Consider the following 20,302-nt stretch of genomic DNA (forward strand, 5'->3'; position numbering starts at 1 on the left):
TACACGAGGGGCGTCTAATTGGGGAAAATTGCCTAATCAGGACGAACATTGACATTCCATGACCAGACACAGAGTCATTAGAGCCTCATCATTGCAACCTCGCAAAATAAATCACCAAATCTCATCTCATAAACAAATCCCAACAGCATGGATTCTCTCCGATCGCCGGCATTGTGCCATTTGCCAGCATTCAAATCTCATAAACGCCCGCAGCCGGTGTGCCGAGGATACGTCACCATTACAGTGCTATGCCTCCTCTCCGCGTAACACTCAGCGCCGATCGGTTGCAAGCCACCGGGAATAATCCCTGCAAGAGACTCATCTGTGCTGTCGCTTCTTTGTCCCGTCAACTTGTAAGAGTGAGCTCAGGCTCTGCCCGTATTGGTGGTGATGAAGCTCTGACCAGACGTACAAGTTACCAATAGATCATGCAATGGTCAGGTATCCCACTTTTTCACCGCGATGTAGACGGGGATCTACTCGTTCGAGTACCCCGTGTCCAGAAGAACGCCCCCTTGCCTACGTCAACACTGTGTGTATGATTGTTGTGTGTCTCTCTTTTCCTCATCGCCCCGTGGATCCCCCAGCTGTGGCTGTTGCATGAATTTTTTTTTTTTGGGCAAGGGAGAGAGAATGTACTCGTAAAGGTGAGTTGAGGTGTGTAGGTCCAGGCCGCTTTAAAGGGTCGTTGTCTCCCTCTGTTTTGATCCATACATCTCTCGCTCACTCACCTCCCTTTGCTCCCGCGCGGCCCATATATATATACATATATATAAATACCAGCATATAAGTCATCCGTTCACCAAGCGTCCACTCGCACTCCTCCTTCTCTTCTTCCCCTTCTTCCACCTACACCAGACGAAGAAAGACATCCAATCGTTCACCATGAAGCCCCAAACTTTCGTTGTCGCTGCCCTCGGCCTCCTGTCCGGAGAAGCCATGGCCCAGGGGCCTCTGATCTCGTCTGTGTCTGCCGCCGTCTCGTCTGCCATTGCCTCTGGCAGTGCCATTGCTTCTAGCATTCGCTCCGAGGCCTCGTCCGTCGCCAGCAGCATCCGCTCAGAAGCTTCTTCCGTCGCCTCCAGCGAGACCAATACCGCAAGCACCGCAACCACCAGCAGTGAGACCACCTTGACAACTACCATTGCCACCACCACCACCCAAACCACTGTCGAGTCTGCCACCACAGAGTCTGCCACCACAGAGCCTGCCACTACCATCCCCGGAACCACCAACAGCCAGACCACCATTCCTGGTACCACCATTCCTGCTACTACCATTCCTGCTACTACACGCTCTGCCACCACTCGCGTCACCACCAGAACCTCTGCTACCACTGCTACCTCTACCGGTCTGGCTATCGCTCCCACTGCTGATGCCAAGCTGCTGGCTCCTATCCTCGGTGCTGCCGCTGCCGTCTTGATGCTGTAAACACTTGTCTCTGGAACTTGGAACTACTATCTATTTCTTATGTTGGGCGGAGGATTTGATATGGAGCGGAAGTGAAGGGAGGAAAGAGTCGACAATTTGATGAGGGAAAAGGAAGAATTACGCATACACGGGACCTACTAATTAATGTGCTTGTCTACTCGACACACGACGGCGTTAGTTACTTCTTTTAAATTGATCTCTCAGTGTCATCACCGTGTGCTTTTCTTCTTTTGCTTTGTTTCTTTTGTGGGATGTTTCGGCAATTAATGGTCATAATGGATGAAGTGAGGTGCTCAAAAGAATTAATAGTGCTTTATTCTTGAGTCAAATGTTATAGCACATGAAACTTTGTATGTATTTATCGTTGAGACCCTAATTGGACAATATTGCAATTGAATGCCAGCGTGTTTGCAGAATCTCACATGTTCGTGATGTTAATTGTATGTAATGATTGAGCGAGTAAATTATCCCAAATTACACCATCTCATCTGGAATTCATCAGCCTCTTCAACATGTTCTAGGCTAGAGCGTTGAGCCACTTACTTGGACGGACCGCTTCAGCCGTGGCTGGCTCGGTGATGTCCCGTTTCTGTGGCGGGCGCCTCGAGGGCGTATATGAGTATGAGGCGAAATTGGCTAAAAGGAAGCCATTTAGATTGATCCAAGATTAGCAAAACGACGACATGTTTCGGTGCCTTTTGGGTTATTCAAGAAGAGTGAATTGACAATAAGAAGATGCGCTCATGGGTATTGCGATGTAGTTCATACATGGTCGCTAGTAGCTTAAGTGAGATGCTTACATGTATGTTTACTATAGTCTAGCTGTTCAGTTCATTTTCACGGACAAGCCTTTGCACAATTTGAATGAACATTCATTTACTCAGTCATGCACTCTTTTCACCTGGTGGGAGGGACTCCATAACTGTGATAAATAAGAACGCGAAAGTTTGTAGGACGAGTGACTCCAAAGCCCGTCCACTGGAAAGTAAGAATCGTGAAAAAATGTCACATTTGTGCATCATTGCGAACTACTTTAAGGATTCCTGTCCGCCTCTGCATTGGAGTTGTGTAGAAATTGAATAAAACTGTACTCTCTCCAAGACTCATGGCTCATCTCTCCGCCAGAGTCAAAGCTCTCCTACGATGGGATACATGCATCATTGCGGCCACAAGCATTCAGCGGCTTGCCTTGCTGCATGGATATGGCAAGAATAGATGGACCTAGAATATTAATTAGTTGTCATGAACTGTGAAATAGTAAAATGGATCAATATTTTGTCAAGTTGATGTAAATTATCGCCCATTTGGCGGTGTCAGTGCAAACCAGCTGTTAAGCACCTGCCACCGCCTTCACTCGCTCTCCTCAGGCAGCAATTCGCCAACCTCTTCTCTTCTGTTTGCTATTTCTCTCTCTCACCTCTCTTCTCGTATTTTCCATCTCCATTTCTCCTCCTCGCAGCAATTCTTAGGTCTCATCTTGCGATGCTGCCAGAGATGGATTCTACTACAGCTCCAGACGGCGATGATGGCAAAGCCAGCGAACCACAGCCTGAAGTGGACGGCAGTGTGATCTCGATACCGGCTCTCTCAGTAGCAGAAGCTGGAGCAGAAGCTGAGGAAGCAGAAGAAGAAGTGGACGCTCTAGATGATGCCAATGATCCTGCTCAACTTTCGGCGCCCACGAAGAAGAAACGGAGGAACAACAAATCAACAGCCGCGAGGGGTCCACTAGCATTGCCGAAGAATCGTGGCAATGGATTTGAAGGTATGCATCTTATCCTCCACAGCTTTTGCAATGGTGACTCGATGCTAAACAACGATAGAGTATTTTGCCGACCCTCCCATGACTCCTGATGAAGCCATGGAGGAGAAACAAGAGATATATTCTCCGTAAGCATATCCCAAAAACATATTTGACAACTCTGGAAGCTAACATGAAACCACAGGGACATTTCCTTCGAAAGGTATGATCAGCGATTCGAATACCCCTTCCCTCTTCCCTTCAGTTCAGCTAACCTGGTACACCACACCACCGTCTAGACGGATTCAGTCATGCATTCAGCGTTTCCGCTCCCGTCGCCGCCTCCAATACCCAAGAACCACCTACTTTGACGACTACCTCTTCCTTGGTGGCGTGGATTCGAAACAGGGCGCCTACATTGGACATGATCCAAAAGAGCTCAAACAACTCACGCCTGCACAACGTCGCGAAGCTACGGCCAGAGACGTCGTCTATGAAGGCACCGGTGGTGGTGACCGCTTTTACAACAGTGACGAAACCAAGTGGACTGTCGATTTCGCTGGCGTGGCAGCTGGCTTCCTTTCCAGAGCGATCATCCCCTTGACTGGTCTTCTGACTGGACCAATGGAAGATGCGATAGATGTGGTTGAGAATTTCCTTCGATATGTCCTCCATCACGATGTCTGTCCCGAGTATGAAGAGAATGTCAAGGAGGCACTGAATGTGTGTCTGATGGCTAGAGAAGAATGGCCAATGCTCAATTCTTTGCAAACCGCACTTCCGGGTCTCTTCAACTTTGCTGCGACAGAGTTGTTCTCGAAGACGGATCCCGATGCATGGGCCCTTGATCTGTTTCAGATTCCCGAAGGTTTCGATGCGAAATCTGTCTTCTATTCGGCCATTACAATGCTCGGTGATATCCAAGTATTTAAACATCTTGTTGGTAACGCTATGGAGCTAGTCAGCCAATATGAATGCACTCTTGAGATAACCAAAGTCAATCTCCCAACGACAGAGCTGATTGAGCGATTCCAGAAGCTGGCCATCACCACAGATGGCAACAAGAAGAGCAGACTCCTGCCATTGGGCAAACTCACTCTCAAACCAGCCGTGATTGAAGACGGATGGGTCGAGCCGGACATACAGCATCCACTACAGGGCAAGGAGATTGAGCTGTATTTTGAGCAAAACATCCTTGTCAACCTCAAGCCAGGCATGAAGATGACGCTGGAAATCTGCGAACTTGGGGCTGACGTTCGTTTTGTCAAGCGCATTCGCAAGATTGTCCCTTCATTCTACACGTTTCTTGCGCAGGAGTTGATGGTACACTTCAGGGCTCCAGAAAAAAATGACCGCGCTGCGCCATCAGTGCACAATCCTACGGCGGAAGACAGTCAACCAGTGGAGGAGTAATATACGGGACATTTGATCGCCTTGGGTTGGTTTGATCGGTTTTATTATAAGTAGCACAGGACTATTAGTTCGGCCATAACGCCGTCTCTTCCTACCGCATGGGAAAACAATGCAGAACCCTTTGACCCTAATCATGACATGTTCGTGAAATTCAACGCTTTGTGTGGTACATAGTAATAATGAGAAAGAGAAATAAGAAAGGAAAAGTAAAGTTGAGAAAAGAGAAAAAGCCCAGATATCTAAACAAAGAGCAGCTAAAAGGGCAACGCATCATCCTCTCTACTCTCCATCCATCCGACAATTGTTTGCAGTATGATATATATTTGTATCGCCGCTCTGTTATATGGATCCGTATCTGTATCCGTGGGAATTGTTTGATAGTCTGGTAGACTGACAGTGGCAAACTATATCGTTCCGCTTAATCGCGTGTCTGGACCTTGTGGTCACCAGCAACAACCTCGGCGTACGAAGGAGGAACGCCCTGAGGATCAGAGCTGCCCTCTCCAGAGTTTGCACCACCGTTCTGCTGAGGCCGGGAAGAAGGGCTGGGGTGCTGCTCAGGCCGAGAGGTAGTGCCATAGTTCATACGGCCCTGCTCCTCCTGGGGCTTGGGCTGCTGGCAGTGAGCGCCATGGGGCGTCTGAACGTAGACGTATGTGACACGGCCGCCTCCGTGCTCGTTGGGGATAGCCTCGTACTCGTAGGCCGGCTCGGGGAACTTTGCGATGATGTACCAGGCGTGGAGAAGGCCGGGGATAAAGCCGAGGATGCAGAGGAGGATGTTGATGAGGGAGTCGGCGCTACAGATGCCGCACTTGACCCAGACTAGAGACGACGGTTAGTGAGTCCATCAAGGCAGGTAGCAGGCAAGCAGGCAAGCAGGCAAAGATATTTTACAGCAGACGGAGCCGCAAAGGAGATGATGATGCGTAGATGGTGGGGTGATGTGATGCGACTTACCAGGCAGCGGGGGGAAGAGAATGGCGAGGACGCCGAGGAAGATGTCGGCAGAGCACATGATGATGGATGACTGGCTTTTGTTGGTGATGACAAGAGAATCGAGGTCTGAAGTTGAGTCTATCGCGAGTAATAAGATGGAGTACAGGCGAAGAACAAGAAGAAATCAAGGGTCTCTTGGTTCGTCGGTTTTTCTCGCCCTACCAGAAGGGAAGGATAAATGATAAAGAGCGCGAAGTGGGCTTGTGACGGATGATGACGATGCTTGGAGCTGCTTATTGAATGGGGTTGCGTAATGATGGGGCGGAAGAGGGAGCTGTGATTGGCTGGGTTTAGGGGGAGGCAAAGGTACTAAGCCACTGAAGGGAGAGGCTGTAGGACTCACTAAAAATTACGTTGGGGCGGTTTGTTATAGGGTAGATTCGAGAGAAGGTTGTACATCAGTTGGAGTTGTGGCTGGGTGATTATATTGATGGTGATTACTGATGCAATCACTATTGTTCAGAAACAATACATGAATAGTTCAATTTTTGAATATACAGCTAAGTTTCTGGCATATGGAAAGCGCGGTGTGTCCGCTTGCAGCCTGGCCCTGAGTTGAGTCACCGGAGAATCACTCACACACACAGCATCATACACACCTGATCCAATCCAGCCTAGCATCCAAAAGGCTATGCTGTAGCACAAATGCTACCGTACCCTTTGAGTGAAGTGAGGGCATTGCTTTACTACCTAGTAGTACCAATCATCTCTTTTTTCTTTAGATGGTATTGAAGAGTCACTACAGAATAATTCATTTTCATGATCCAATATGTATCAGTCGAATCACCGCCTCGTATTCCTGCTGCAAGATGCATCCCTAGCTTATGCAGCTTTCATGCAATGGAAATCGCATGACATGACGCTTCTATAAACATAAAGCCGTCCCTAAACCTGATAAAACTGGGTCACACACTCTCGCTCGGTCAAGCCTCCTCTCACCGAATCTCTCCCGATATTTAGCCTCGGTCAGTGGGGGCTGACCTTGAACTTTTCTACTACCAAGCAGCAGCCTTGCCATTAGCGCGTCTTCATGTCCTAATTCACCAACTTTCAATCCTGCGCCTTGCAGGACTCCAGACCGCAAACATGGACGACCTTTTGAATCTCGAGCTTCTGTCTCTCGTTTCAAAGGTCACCTCTGAACTCCAGAACCATGTTGGAATCAGTGACAAGACCCTCGCCGAATTCCTCATCGCACAGCGTCTCGAGAGCAAATCCAGCGATGACTTCCGCAAGAGGCTCGATGGGCTCAATGCCGACTTCCCGCCCAGTTTGATCGACAGTTTAGATCGTCTGGTGGTGGCGATGCACCCCAAGTTCAAAGGACAAAATGGAGATGCGCCCCACGACGAGCATCATCACCATCGGACGTTTGAGGAGAACGAAAAGGTCTTTAGCGGTCTTGCCATGCCCGATAAGACTCCCGGCGACAACGACGGAGCGGACGCTATCGATGATACACTGGCGCTGCTAGAAGGGCTCGAGGGCAAGGCCAAGAAAGAGAAGGCGTCTAGAAAGAGAAGCAGAAGCCCAGAAGATGAACACAGAGAGTCAAGGTCACGGCGGCATAGATCAAGATCTCGAGATCGGCGGAAGCGGGACAAGTACAGGTCGCGGTCACGGTCACAGGACGCCGGCAATGAAGATTGGCGGGATGGATTCCGAGAGTCTAGGAAATCACGAAACCGACGACGACACGATTACGACGACGACAACGACCGTGACGACTTCAGCCGCGCTCCTGCACCCGAGGTGGATGATCAGCCCATCATGAACAAGATCTACCAGGGCCATGTCACTGGAATCAAGGATTTTGGCGCCTTTGTCAACCTTCACCACGTCAGAGGAAAGGTTGACGGATTGGTTCACATTTCTCGCATTGTATCTGGTCAACGGGTGACTCACCCCTCAGATTTGCTCTCCAGTGGGCAGCAAGTCTGGGTCAAGGTTGTCAGCATCGAGGGCCACAGGATAGGACTGTCCATGAAGGATGTCGATCAGGAGGACGGCAGAGATCTTGAACCACAGGCGAGGTTGACGACTGGTGCAAACATGGAGGCGCTTGGTGGCGGTGGAAGAAATGGTTTCGTCGATCCTACCCCCGCAATGCCTCGCGATTCTTTGGGTCCCCCCAGACGACACAAGAAACGAATGACGTCCCCAGAACGATGGGAAATCAGACAGCTCATTGCATCCGGGGTGGCAAAGGCCTCGGACTATCCCGATCTCGAGGAGGATTACAATGCGACCCTGCGTGGCGAGGGCGAGCTGGAGCTGGAGGAGGATGTTGACATTGAAGTTCGAGACGAGGAACCGCCGTTTTTGGCTGGCCAGACCAAACAGTCCTTGGAGCTTTCTCCCATCCGAGTGGTCAAGGCCCCTGATGGATCCATGAACAGAGCCGCCATGGCAGGAACAACGCTTGCCAAGGAGAGAAAAGAGTTGAAACAAAAGGAGGCTGAAGAAGCCGCCAAGGAGGATTCGAAAGAAGACCTGTCAAATCAATGGAATGATCCAATGGCCGATCCCGATAAGCGCAAATTTGCCAGCGATCTAAAGCATGCGAGAATGAACACCAGGACAGATGAAGAGCCTGAGTGGAAGAGGGCAGTTATTCCCAAGGGACAGTCGCTGGGCAAGCGTACCAACCTCAGTATCAAGGAGCAGCGAGAGTCTCTGCCCGTCTTTGCGTTCCGCTCGCAGCTGATAAAGGCAGTGCAGGAGAACCAAATCTTGATTGTGGTCGGAGAGACTGGCTCGGGAAAGACGACCCAGTTGACTCAATATCTCGCAGAGGCTGGATTTGCAGATAATGGCATCATTGGTTGTACGCAGCCTCGTCGTGTCGCCGCCATGTCCGTTGCGAAGCGTGTGGCAGAGGAAGTTGGCTGCAAACTTGGCGAAGAGGTTGGATACAACGTCCGTTTCGATGATTGCACCAGCCCTGCCACCAGGATCAAGTATATGACGGACGGTATGCTACAGCGAGAGATTCTCATGGACCCCGATATGAAGCGGTATTCGTGCATCATGCTTGACGAGGCCCACGAGCGAACCATTTCCACCGACGTCTTGTTTGCGCTGTTGAAAAAGGCACTCAAGAGAAGACCCGACATGAAGGTCATTGTTACTTCAGCCACTCTTGATGCCGACAAGTTTTCCGCCTACTTCAACGAGTGTCCTATCTTCACAATCCCGGGCCGAACGTATCCCGTCGAAATCTTGTATTCTCGCGAGCCTGAATCCGATTACCTGGATGCTGCGCTTGTCACAGTGATGCAGATTCATCTCACAGAACCCAAGGGTGATATTCTTCTATTCTTGACTGGCCAAGAGGAAATCGACACGTCGTGCGAGATTTTATATGAGAGAATGAAAGCCCTTGGACCGAGCGTGCCGGATTTGCTTATCCTACCTGTATATGCACAGCTTCCGAGCGAGATGCAGAGCCGAATTTTCGAACCTGCTCCCCCTGGAAGTCGAAAAGTTGTCATTGCCACGAATATTGCCGAGACGTCCATTACTATTGACGAGATTTACTACGTTGTTGACCCTGGGTTCGTCAAGCAAAATGCCTATGATCCCAAGCTGGGAATGGACTCCCTGGTTGTTACGCCCATCTCCCAGGCGCAAGCAAACCAGCGAGCCGGTCGAGCCGGTCGAACTGGTCCTGGAAAATGCTTCCGTCTGTATACAGAGGCCGCCTACCAGTCAGAAATGTTGCCAACAACGATTCCCGAGATTCAGCGACAAAATTTGGCAAACACTATATTGATGCTCAAGGCAATGGGCATCAACGACCTCTTACATTTCGATTTTATGGACCCGCCACCCATCAATACTATGTTGACAGCCTTGGAAGAGTTGTACGCCTTGAGCGCACTGGACGACGAAGGCTTGCTAACTCGTCTGGGGCGAAAGATGGCAGACTTTCCCATGGAGCCGTCACTGGCCAAGGTGCTCATCGCTGCTGTTGATCATAAGTGCTCTGATGAGATGCTCAGCATTGTAGCGATGCTCAATTTGCCCAATGTCTTTTACCGCCCCAAGGAAAAGCAGTCGCAGGCCGATCAGAAAAAGTCCAAGTTCCACGATCCTCACGGAGACCACCTGACGCTTCTCAATGTGTATAATGCCTGGAAGCATAGCGGCTACTCTAGCCCCTGGTGCTTTGAGAACTTTATCCAGGCGCGGTCGATGCGTCGTGCCAAGGATGTCCGAGATCAGCTTATGAAGATCATGGAGCGGTATAAACATCCGGTCGTCTCTTGTGGACGTGACACGCAAAAGGTGCGGCAGGCTCTCTGCACGGGATTCTTCCGCAATGCAGCGCGCAAGGATCCCCAGGAAGGGTACAAGACTCTCACGGAGGGCACGCCGGTGTACCTTCATCCTAGTTCGGCCCTCTTTGGAAAGCAAGCTGAATGGATCATTTACCACACGCTCGTGTTGACGACAAAGGAATATATGCACTGCACGACGAGTATCGAGCCGAAATGGCTGGTTGAGGCAGCCCCGACATTCTTCAAGGTGGCGCCAACGGATAGACTGAGCAAGCGGAAGCAAGCTGAAAGAATTCAGCCACTGTATAATAAATTTGCCGGAGAAGACGACTGGAGACTCAGTGCTCAGAAGAGGGGTGGAAGAGGTGGTGGTGGTGGTACTTGGGGTTAAAAAGGGGACACCTGTCGTATGGAATTACATGTTGGGGCAGAAGGGAAGCCCTTTCTTACAATTTTACATAGTATGGTCGCATTGTGCGTATCTTGCATGGAGTTTTTCGGCTGATTATGATGGGAAAGAATCGGGGTTGAATCATGAACCTAGCGGTTATCTTGGACAAGGAGGTGGTCATTGACATAATTCTAGAATGCGAATCTAATTCAAGACTGAGATGCTTTCACGACTCAAAGTGTGGTTCACTTTTAGTACTCGTACAGTCTCCTTTTGCAGTTTGTGATTGAGTTCATTCGAGATATTGCATAGCTAAGTAAGCACTCGGACGTTGGCTGGCACTGAATTACATGCGTGATGCACTGCAGACTTTATCCTTTATTAAGCTTTGATCACGTTTTTAAGCCTGAAACTGAGTAACCAACTGTTTAAATAAGGAACCTGATGACCTTGAGCTGAATCAGGTTCGCAATCTCCTCTACCCCAAGCCTCTCCTTTCCACTGGCCTCAAGATGCTCCTGAAGCTCATCCGCAGTGAACTTGCCCAGCGTTCCAACCCCGAGACCAAAATGAGTTCCATCGCCAAGCTCAATAAAGGGCTCACCAATCTCATCAACGCTCGTGCAATCTGCATCACGATTAGTAAATAAATGTCCAGTCACTAGCAGGCGCTGAAAAAAAAAGAGAACACTTACTCTGGCTACCAGCCTGCTCCTGAAGCTCTGCCTGCCTCTTACAATGCGGCAAAGGCGAACAAGGCTCAATAAAGCGCACCTCCTGGATCCCCGTAATCTGCTTCTTCTTGGACGAGCAGCATGAGTGAGCTTGTTTCACGCTGCACTCTTCTTTGCCGCATTTAAGGTCTTTGTCCTTTCTGTAGACCTTGACGTAGTCTAGCTCGTTGCCCTTGTCGGTGTAGAAGGATGCTGCGGTGCCGGAGGTGAGGCCGTAGCATTTGTGGACTTCGTGGATGTCGAAGTCGACGTAGGTGCCGCCGGTGCAGTTTTGTTGGTCGAGGTAGAATTTGGAGTTGCCGGCGTGGACGACGGCGAAGTGGGAGGTGAGGAAGAGGAGGGAGAGGGAGAGGGCGGATGCGAGGATGGAAGGCATGGTGGGTGAGTGAGTGGTGACTTGGTTGATGTAAATGATGAAGTTGAGGGTGAGATGGAGATGATGCTGGAGAGTTACTGATGGGATCGTGGAGATACTTATAGTTGTTTTTGAGTGAAAGGATGGCTTTGGGTTACATGTTCTGAATGAGAAGATGTGATATGCTGCATATCGGCGACTCGACTCACTACGAGATGCCGGTGGAAGTGATGGCCAAACAACACACAATCCAACAATATCTTGAAGCTCGTTGATGCGTTGGGTATGCGAAAAGGTCTTTACGCTCACCGCAAACCGCAAACAACACTCACCAAGTAGTGTTCTAGACTCTGGTGACTGATTCTAGAATCTGACGGCCACGGGGGAAGCGTAACTCAACCCCGAGGCTCCCCATTATGCAAGCTGAGATGATCGGGCCTGAAGAGATGTCTGATTCTCTGCTACTTGCTTTATTCAGCACCTGTCGTGAGTGATTCGGTCAAGCCCCTATTTGACTGGCAGGTTTCCAAAGGAGATTTTGGAAAAGATTGTGATGAGATGACGAGGAGAAAAAGGAAGTCTTTCTTGTTGGTGATGCTGTTTCCATAGAAATGTGAATAGGTAGGATAATGCGGTTGGTGCTGGATGTCAACAATACTGATTGAGAAACAATAGGCGAAAAGCATAAAAAGCAATCATGAAGCTGAGTTCGCGAGATTACATCCTCACAGCATGTTGCTCTTAGCGTATTTACTCTACCTCTTCAAGTCTCTGATGCTATCACCATATTCTCATAGCCTCTGTTGCTATACAGGTACATGTGTCTTTCTTCAGTATCTAATGCTTCTGCTGGTAAACAATCGGCTTGGATGTCTCGTGCCATTTGTGTCACTCACGATTTACATGCTATTGGATACATGTTGTTCATTATCTGAAATCTTGCTCATCTTTGAGCTTTCAGAGGCTATCCACCTCTCGGCAATCATACCCGAATTCATATACACTTTTTATGTAATCTAAACGCACGTACATCTGTGTTAGTTCGCAATGGCTCTAGGTAGCTTCCAGAGTCTAAATCAGCCAGCTCATATCTGATTATCTCATTTGACGAATCTTTGGGCCAACCACCGTGAATGCCTATCTTGGGGCTGTACACGGTTGGACCTGTTAGCGTGGCCCAACCACATAATTTGGCGAGAATTGTGCGAGCATGTATGTTGGCTAGTTCTCTGCGAAGCGAAGATATGAAGAGCTTTCGAAGATTTGGAATGTGATCATGGGGTAGGCAGAGGCACGCGGTCCTTTATTGGTCGTGTAACCGAGTTTCTCTGTGGTTGCTTCGTGGCTGGATACACGTAGGTTGGTAGACACTGATGTTGTTGTTGAGCTGAAAACTACCTACGTAGATAAGAGATGTGTGGAATATGATTCCATGTGTTTGTGTTTTCACTGGCATCATCATGCTCCGAGTTTAATTTTATGCTTCACAGCTTACATGTAAATGCCCCCACTGGCCTACTTAATGACCAGCTTGCAGCCATGCTGAATACATGTATGCTGCGTACTGGGTATATATCATTATACATGTTTGAACACAGAAAATGATTGGGCACAGTCTATCCATATGGAGGCGACTCTGCTGTCAAGCTGAAGACTTAGCCTATACCAAACTGATTACAGACATATGCCTGCTGAGGTGGACTACGTGGGTACTATACCCCGTACACACCGAAACAAAATAGCATTTGATGGATCTTAACTGCGTCATAGATCTTATCTTTGCATGGAATAGCATTTTAGTGTTTGCGCTTGCAAGCCAACCGAGTGCCTCTTGTTCGTATCGTGCCTAATTTTGCTCCGGGCTCCAAGAGGGCTGAGCAAGCCTCGCGATGCAGGTGTCAGCGGCTAATAGGGTTGGAGAGGCTCAGCCTTTGGAGCCCTGCTCCTTGCAGCAGGCTGTCAGTGCGCCATTTACTGCTTTTAAAAAAAGAGAGTGATGATATTTGGTGTTATTTTGGTCAGGAAACAGCTGTGAATGACAAAGGAGTTGTCCTGTATTGGTCACCTACATGGACCCTGACTGCATGTGTAGGCATGGTATCGGCAGTATAGGCAGGACATGGGCATGGGCTGTTGGTGGTGACACTGGACTCTATCAACTCCCAGATGACCTGCTTTGCTCTCTGTGCTTCTGTAGGATGAGGGCGTGGCTGTGGTTCTGGCGCTGACACGTATTGGCATGTAAGTGAACGGTTTGACGCAGCATTTGGCACCATCTGGTTGGACATGTCCGTGCTAAAGAGTCACGCGGGAGTGAAAAAAACAGAAGAGCATTACATAGGTGAACAAAACGGCCGTGAATTTGGAGATTGACCCGCTGTTGACGCGGAAGATAGCGGTGCAACAGCTGGTTACCTAGTGCCAGCATTAGTTGTTTCATGTCATTGAATCCAGGTGAGCAAACATATCGAATCACGACACACAGTACGTAGAGGAAGAGAGAGATGCCGAGCCAGGCTGAGGAGAGACATGGAGAGAGAGACAGAGAGAGAGTAGGTGGAGAGATCGAGCGTGAGAGAAACATGCAACCAAATGATTTGAAGCCGAGAGTGAAAGAGACCTGGAAAGGCTGAGAGGCTGAGAGAATGATGATTCCTAGCCGGCCTGAAGCTAGCTGAAGAGCTCTCACGCTCACTCGGTGACTCTATCTCCGGGTTCCCCCCTGTAAGTCTTCCATGACATGCACTAGCTGTAGAGGCAACCACTGCTTTATACATACAGGACGGGGATATGGAATCCCGTCTATAATCTGTCAAATCCTTCCAACCTGCATCGCTCTCGTTATCGCTCCCATGTCTGGCATGCTAGTCTATGCCATGCCATTACGTGCATTTTGCCGCGTGGAAGGTGAGGAATCCATCCCAACCCAACAGTGCGCCTTACCAAGATCTCACACGCATTGCCGCTGCGATTGGCCGGCGCTGAAAAGCGCTGAATTTGGTCTGTGTGGCTCAGCTCCAGCAGCCAGGCAAGGGGGGGCGACAAATTGCTTGGGGGTCAAAAGACGCCTGTGGACGCCTGTGGCTCCGGTTAGCGGGCTATGGCCTGCTGTAATGGGCTGAAGAGGGCGCTAAGGCGTGCAACCCGCAGGCTATGCCGAGCCGGGCCTGGTGGCGGGAAACAGCACAGCGCTTGTGCTTGTGCTTTTGTCGCAGTTTGAGCGAGTCGGTCAGAAGCCGCCACTCTGTTTTTGTCTGGTCTGTTCACCTGCAAGCTTCAATCCGATTCACCAACCGGCGCTGGCACAAGGCATTTTTTCCATATCCTCTGTGCTCCTCTACCCTACTCTACACTGACCATAAAACCTCGAGCCTCTGCCCTGACTCAGCGCCTCTCTTCCGATGCTCGACATGGTTGCGCGATTCCTGTGACTGCGGCGGTCCTTGAAACCCGAGTCATCTTGCAGCCTGCAGGCGTGCCCTATTTCGGCGCCAATCACGACCCTTTTTCCCGTGCATTCTATAAAACGTTTTGCATACCTACTTTGAGTGAAAGAAGAAAGAGGAGAGAAGAAGAAAAAAGACCTGGATCAAGACTAGGACATCACAGCCATGGGAGGAAAAAAGAGAATTCCCACTCCGGACCAGCTCCGCGACTACAACTACGCCGTTGCCGGACAGTGAGTGATCCCGTGCCTTTGTCTGTGACGCGTGCGCGCAAGGAGGAAGAGACAGAGGAAGCAGAAGAAGAGACTTGTCTCATGCCATCGTGATCATGTATGCTAATCCATCCCTCTTGCGCAACAACAGTGCGGGCACCTTGTGCGACGCCGACGGCGAGCTCTTCATCAAGCCGTGCACGCAGACCGAGATCGACTTTTACCAAGCCGTCGAGACCCAAGGCTATCGCGACTTTGCCGACATCATGCCCCTCTTCATGGGCGAGCTGCGATTAAGCAACCCCGAAGAGGTGCCCCTTGACGATGGGCTCATGGGAGTCATCGCGGGCAACGGCGACCTCAAGACCACCAAAGAGCAGATTGCCGCGACAATCGCAGAACACGTCGCAAAAGTCGCCCCTGACGCCACCTCAGACCAAACCACATGGGTTCCTACACAGGGCAAGAAGATCAAGACGGACAAGTCGGTGGTGTTGGAAAACGCCTCGTTTGGCTACAAAAAGGCAAACATTCTCGACGTCAAGCTTGGCGTCCGGCTGTGGGCCGACGATGCCCCTGCCGAGAAGAAGAAGCGCTTTGACACAATCTCGTCGCAGACAACGCACGGAAAGCTGGGCTTCCGCATTTCCGGCATGCGAGTATATCAAGGCTCGGAGGACGAGTCCACGTGGGACGACGAAGGCTACACAATCTACGACAAGGATTTTGGGCGGCTGACGGTCAATGACGACAACGTTGTTGACTCTTTCCGGAAATTCGTCTTCAACAAGGCTGCTGGCGTTGACCAAGAGTTGGGCAGAGCCGTGTGTTCCGCCTTTGTGCGAGATTTGCAGCGTATCGAGCAGGTCTTGGCCAGTCACGAGACCCGCATGTACTCGTCGTCTCTCCTCTTCATCTTCGAGGGCGACGGTGATGCGCTCGCCTCTGCGATTGAAAAGAACAACGAAATCATGGACCGTGATTCGGCCGAGTCGTACACCTGCCCACCGGTCGAGCGCGTGGGCATGAGGTTAGACAACCGAATGGACAGCGGCATCGTCTTGGAGGATGAAGACGACTTTGAAGACGAGGATGAGGATGAGGACGACCTCCAGTTACCCCAAATCTACACTCTAAAACTCATCGACTTTGCGCACGCAAACTTCACCCCTGGCCACGGGCCCGACGAGAATACCCTTACTGGAGTCAGAAGTCTTTTACGGATTTTCAAAGAGCTGGCTGGCGAAGATGACTAGACTCATGCACGATGGCATGGCTTTCTTTTATTGGTCGCTTTCCCCGTGTCTGTACCTGTATATACAACAAGACCGCACCCCATTGGCATGATGGGAGTGGCTACCGGCGTTGTGGGAATTTGATGGCATCCTCTTTGCAAAGAAGAAAAAACAGGGCGGGCAATATTTATACCTTCTGGAAGGAGAATCTTTCCTGATACCCAGAGAAGTCTACATGACGATGAAGGGGAAAAAAAACAGAGACAATACCCAAAACTAGGTGTTTGTGGTGTTAACGTTGGTTTGGAACAAGACTTTGAAAGGTAGAGCTCGGCTCCGCATGGAGATGGGATGGGAGGAGATTATGTGTCTTTTTACTGCCTATAATGACGATATGACGGCCTCGGCGCAACGGAGGTTTTTGCTTTCATTACGTCTTTATTACTTTTATGTTGAACTTTTGTATTTAATGGAGTTTAGGTGGTTGGAGGGAAGACGAGATGCGGTTTGCATGCATGGAACGGATTATACATGAAGTCATTTAGAAAATAGTGTCATCTATCTAGGTTAAAACAATACACAGCGATAGAAGCTATCACACTTTTTCTCATATGATTCTCTTACATTTCTACTCTACATTTGCCTTCAGGTTGCCTCATCACTCACACAGAAAGAATTATATGCCTAATCATCAACCATATGCAAGATCTGGGCACCAACGCAGCCCAGCTGGAATCTAATTCTTAGCGCCATGCTGGAAGACGTCAGCGGGCCGTTGGCCTCGAAATAAACAGCGATTCACAATCATGTTAGCAGATACCTTTCACTGTATGACATTTTAGCTGATCGATGCTGTATCTTTTACCACAAAGCTAAGGCCCCACACGTCGCACTGGTTCCCGCTTTGCGCTTGTCGGTACGTATCGGCAGTATCGATTTCGAGCTTCGAGCTTCGGCTTCAAGCTCCAGCAAAAGTTGTGACACTCCGCCATCAGCCTTGCTCTTTTTTCTTCTTTATGTAGGCGGCCATGTCCATTCCCGGCCTTGGGCAAATCCCGGTACAAGTACGTCACTCTTTGATCAATCTCTAAATTGATGAATTGTTGGTTTGATTGCTACCAGCTCTACTGACACTCTTGACACTCTTCCTCTCTCCAGGCGGCCGTTTCCTCGACACGAACCATTTCCCTCCGCCCGGCTTGGGAATGGCGATTCCAAGTGCCCCCGGGGAGTTCCCTCACCCTTAAGGTCCTCTCGGGGACAGCCGAAAAGGACGGCGTCGAATTGCCGCTGCGCAATGCCTACACCTTCTCCGGCATCAAGTCCAAGATCCTGACATGGCACGGCTGCGAGCTGGAGATTGACGGGCGGTGCGACAATGACTCTATTGCCGAGTACTCGAATCCGGCTGCGAACCCGGCAACCTCGCACGTAAACCTCCATGCGCGGCTTAACGACATGCGCGTGGATGCCTCCAGACAGCGCCGCGAGGGGCCCAGGGTGCTGGTGGTTGGGCCGCCCAGCTCGGGCAAGACGACGGTGGCCAAGACGTTGACGAGCTATGCGACGCGCCAGGGATACCAGGTGATTACGGTCAATGCGAATCCTAAGGAGGGCATGCTGAGTTTGCCTGGGACGCTGAGCGCCAGCGTGTTTGCGACTGTCATGGACCCTGAGGCTGTGGATGGCTGGGGGTCGACCCCGACGAGCGGACCGAGCACGATACCTGTCAAGCTACCGATGGTGTTCAACTATGGAAGAGAATCTGCGGAGGATGATGAGGATCTTTATCGCGAACTTATTGCTAGGCTGGCTGGAGCGGTTAGCAGCCGGTTGAGTGAGGACGACGAGGTCAAGGGGTCGGGAGTGATTGTGGATGGGATTGGAATTAGCGAAGACGGTCAGATTGGGCTAGAGCTGGTGGCACATATTGTTGATGAGTTTTCAGGTAAGCCATTTCTAAGATGCTATGGATCTGTCATTACGAGACGGCTAATATCTTGCGTGCAGTCAACATTGTGGTGGTGGTTGGGTCGCCCAAAATCCACACTCAACTTTCGAGCCGGTTTGCAACGGAAAAGACAAGTCTTGGGGAGGCTATACAAGTGGTCTCCATTGACAAATCCGATGGAGTAGTGGAGAGGGACGAGTCGTTTCTGGAGCAATCGCGCGAGGCTGTGATTAAAGAATACTTCTTTGGAGACGCAAAAAGGACGTTGAGCCCACAGATTCAACAGGTCGACTTTGATAGTCTAGTCATTTACAAGCTGGCAGACTGTAAGTCAAACCCGTTTCTTACTATTCGATACGCAGTGTCATTGACAATTGCATTCTACAGATTCACCTGATGAAAAGCACAGCTTAGTCACGGAAGAGCCCTCGTCTCTCATGCAGCACTGGACTTTTGCAGTTATGAACGCCTCTGTTCGTGATAGCCCGGACGTGGTTCGCGCAGCCAATGTGATGGGCTTCGTCTATGTGGCGGACGTGGACGAGGATAGGCGGAAGATTAAGATTTTGGCACCGGTGAGCGGGAGACTGGGAGATAGACCGCTGGTATGGGGCAAGTGGCCAGAGCCGTACATTAACTTGTTGGGATAGAAATATCTTGGAAAAAAGCAGGTCAAAAAGTTTGTCATGAATATTGCGTGCACGATGGTGTGACTGGGACTTTGGTGTGATGTTTAACACTTCTTGACAGGTGACTGACAGACTCGAGGGCTTGTGTTGCCTAAGGAATTCGTTTTATGCGAGGGATGAAAGTACGATGTTCTATCTCGATTGCAAGACCTGCACGATGGTGTTTGGTTGGCTGCGCCTTCGTACTTGGAGCACTTTATGCTGTCTGATGTATCAGGTGGCATTGCCAAGGTACACCATATGCAGCAACGACATCACATGTGCAATTTTATCCGAACAGAACCGAACAAGAAGAGGCATTTCGACAAAAAGACCAACGCAAGGGGAGGGGGCAAGGGGGAGGCTTAGCATCGGTTTTGCGATTTAGAAGTTGGCCCTCTTGTAAATGATACGGTGAACACGCGTCGAGCCAAGACAGACCAGAGGAGAAGAGCCAAGAATCTATGAGGAGAGAGAGCATGGGTGAAGTGCTCCGGCTGTGCCCGGGTTGGTTATGCTTAATCGATTAGTGGCTTGGTCTGTGGCGGAAAGCTGATGATTATTGAAGCTTTTCATTGTTTTATTGCGTTGCTTTGGCACAGTGCTGCTTCTGATGTGATGGAGTTCACATGGACTTATATCATCAAGGCCGAGGAAGCGAGAAGGTTAGGTTCGCTTCGTCTGACTGTACGTACAGTATTGGTGTGGCTCAAATCCGTCTTCCGTGTGCCGATGCTGTCGAAATTGCGTATTACTTGAGTCTGCCCAGCATTTTATTCGCATGGCCCGGACTAACACGGAACGAGACAAGGTGTGGATGAGACGTCGAGCACGTGTACCGCCACTTTTGGGCAGCGGAAGTGCGGGCGCGGGATACGTAAGATTGACGGGGTTTTTGAGGTAGTGGGAATGGGTGTGTCTGCCAAGAGAATTGGCGTTTGGATAGAGAGGCAAGTGGTTTCTTTTTTTTCTGGAGACATAGAGGTGCGGGGTTTTGAGTGAATGAAGATGATGAGGATTGTGGTGATGCTGGAGATGGGGAGGGATGTGGTGGTTTGATGGGTTACCCTGGATGATGATATCGAGATTGAGATGCTCGAGATTGGGGAACTCAGAGGAAGCAAAATAGAAATAGAAACGGACCTCGGCCGAAAGTAACCCAAAACACAATCTATGACGGTTTCTGGACTGGAACAAGATGTCTAAGCACCCGCTATGGCAACATGGTTATATACAATACAGCAGCCAGATGCCACTATACGACGCCGTGCAGCCACTGACACGCTCCACATTGATGTTGTCCTCTGCTGTAATCCCCCTCCGGGCCCATATCACCGGGGGGCGGGGCATATGAAGCTGCCGTTCGATTGGTCTGGGGCCGTGGTCACGGAGTCGCTAGCCTGAGGGCAGATCCCGGCAAAAGGTTTGTTTCTTTGCAGTGAC

At 50.1% G+C, this 20,302-nt stretch overlaps 7 protein-coding genes across 7 annotated transcripts; 5 read left to right on the forward strand and 2 right to left on the reverse strand.

Annotated features, from left to right (window-relative positions):
- The first annotated feature begins 745 nt into the window (after positions 1-745).
- V8C40DRAFT_216065 (uncharacterized protein) lies at positions 746-1,582 on the forward strand. The gene has a single exon (XM_083212168.1). It carries the CDS (start codon positions 886-888, stop codon positions 1,429-1,431), a length of 546 nt encoding a protein of 181 aa, XP_083073745.1. The 5' UTR covers positions 746-885; the 3' UTR covers positions 1,432-1,582.
- A 1,343-nt stretch (positions 1,583-2,925) lies between these two features.
- On the forward strand, positions 2,926-4,585 carry V8C40DRAFT_274722 (Argonaute complex, subunit Arb1; the record flags this gene model as incomplete). Its single annotated transcript, XM_083220636.1, has 3 exons — positions 2,926-3,196; positions 3,255-3,321; positions 3,472-4,585. 3 exons carry the CDS (start codon positions 2,926-2,928, stop codon positions 4,583-4,585), a joined length of 1,452 nt encoding a protein of 483 aa, XP_083073746.1.
- Positions 4,586-4,592: 7 nt separating this feature from the next.
- Positions 4,593-6,052, reverse strand: V8C40DRAFT_244319 (YqaE/Pmp3 family membrane protein). The gene is made up of 3 exons (XM_083215625.1): positions 5,928-6,052; positions 5,546-5,742; positions 4,593-5,410 (listed from the first exon to the last, which is right to left on the reverse strand). The coding sequence occupies exons 2-3, from the start codon at positions 5,601-5,603 to the stop codon at positions 5,004-5,006; spliced, it is 465 nt and encodes a 154-aa protein (XP_083073747.1). The 5' UTR covers positions 5,604-5,742; positions 5,928-6,052; the 3' UTR covers positions 4,593-5,003.
- Positions 6,010-10,501, forward strand: V8C40DRAFT_244320 (P-loop containing nucleoside triphosphate hydrolase protein). Its single transcript, XM_083215626.1, has one exon. The coding sequence runs from the start codon at positions 6,671-6,673 to the stop codon at positions 10,256-10,258; it is 3,588 nt and encodes a 1,195-aa protein (XP_083073748.1). The 5' UTR covers positions 6,010-6,670; the 3' UTR covers positions 10,259-10,501.
- A 185-nt stretch (positions 10,502-10,686) lies between these two features.
- Positions 10,687-11,368, reverse strand: V8C40DRAFT_287206 (uncharacterized protein; the record flags this gene model as incomplete). The annotated part of the gene is made up of 2 exons (XM_083222666.1): positions 10,687-10,886; positions 10,954-11,368. 2 exons carry the CDS (start codon positions 11,366-11,368, stop codon positions 10,687-10,689), a joined length of 615 nt encoding a protein of 204 aa, XP_083073749.1.
- A 3,039-nt stretch (positions 11,369-14,407) lies between these two features.
- Positions 14,408-16,838, forward strand: V8C40DRAFT_244325 (inositol polyphosphate multikinase). The gene is made up of 2 exons (XM_083215627.1): positions 14,408-15,026; positions 15,157-16,838. The coding sequence occupies exons 1-2, from the start codon at positions 14,959-14,961 to the stop codon at positions 16,259-16,261; spliced, it is 1,173 nt and encodes a 390-aa protein (XP_083073750.1). The 5' UTR covers positions 14,408-14,958; the 3' UTR covers positions 16,262-16,838.
- A 430-nt stretch (positions 16,839-17,268) lies between these two features.
- V8C40DRAFT_287207 (cleavage polyadenylation factor subunit CLP1) lies at positions 17,269-19,331 on the forward strand (the record flags this gene model as incomplete). The annotated part of the gene is made up of 4 exons (XM_083222667.1): positions 17,269-17,304; positions 17,399-18,188; positions 18,251-18,517; positions 18,579-19,331. 4 exons carry the CDS (start codon positions 17,269-17,271, stop codon positions 18,839-18,841), a joined length of 1,356 nt encoding a protein of 451 aa, XP_083073751.1. The 3' UTR covers positions 18,842-19,331.
- Between the last annotated feature and the right edge of the window lie 971 nt (positions 19,332-20,302).

The sequence above is a fragment of the Trichoderma camerunense genome, assembly GCF_050948025.1.
Source record: "Trichoderma camerunense strain CBS 138272 chromosome Unknown V8C40scaffold_8, whole genome shotgun sequence".
NCBI lineage: Eukaryota > Fungi > Ascomycota > Sordariomycetes > Hypocreales > Hypocreaceae > Trichoderma > Trichoderma camerunense.

Bases quoted from the DNA above. Each gene is read 5' to 3' on its own strand.
- V8C40DRAFT_244325 (XM_083215627.1), top strand. From the start codon at position 14,959: ATGGGAGGAAAAAAGAGAATTCCCACTCCGGACCAGCTCCGCGACTAC. The intron at 15,027-15,156 runs GTGAGTGATCCC...GCGCAACAACAG, and splicing joins AACTACGCCGTTGCCGGACA to TGCGGGCACCTTGTGCGACG.
- V8C40DRAFT_216065 (XM_083212168.1), top strand. From the start codon at position 886: ATGAAGCCCCAAACTTTCGTTGTCGCTGCCCTCGGCCTCCTGTCCGGA.
- V8C40DRAFT_244319 (XM_083215625.1), bottom strand. From the start codon at position 5,603: ATGTGCTCTGCCGACATCTTCCTCGGCGTCCTCGCCATTCTCTTCCCC. The intron at 5,411-5,545 runs GTAAGTCGCATC...CGTCGTCTCTAG, and splicing joins TCTCTTCCCCCCGCTGCCTG to TCTGGGTCAAGTGCGGCATC.
- V8C40DRAFT_244320 (XM_083215626.1), top strand. From the start codon at position 6,671: ATGGACGACCTTTTGAATCTCGAGCTTCTGTCTCTCGTTTCAAAGGTC.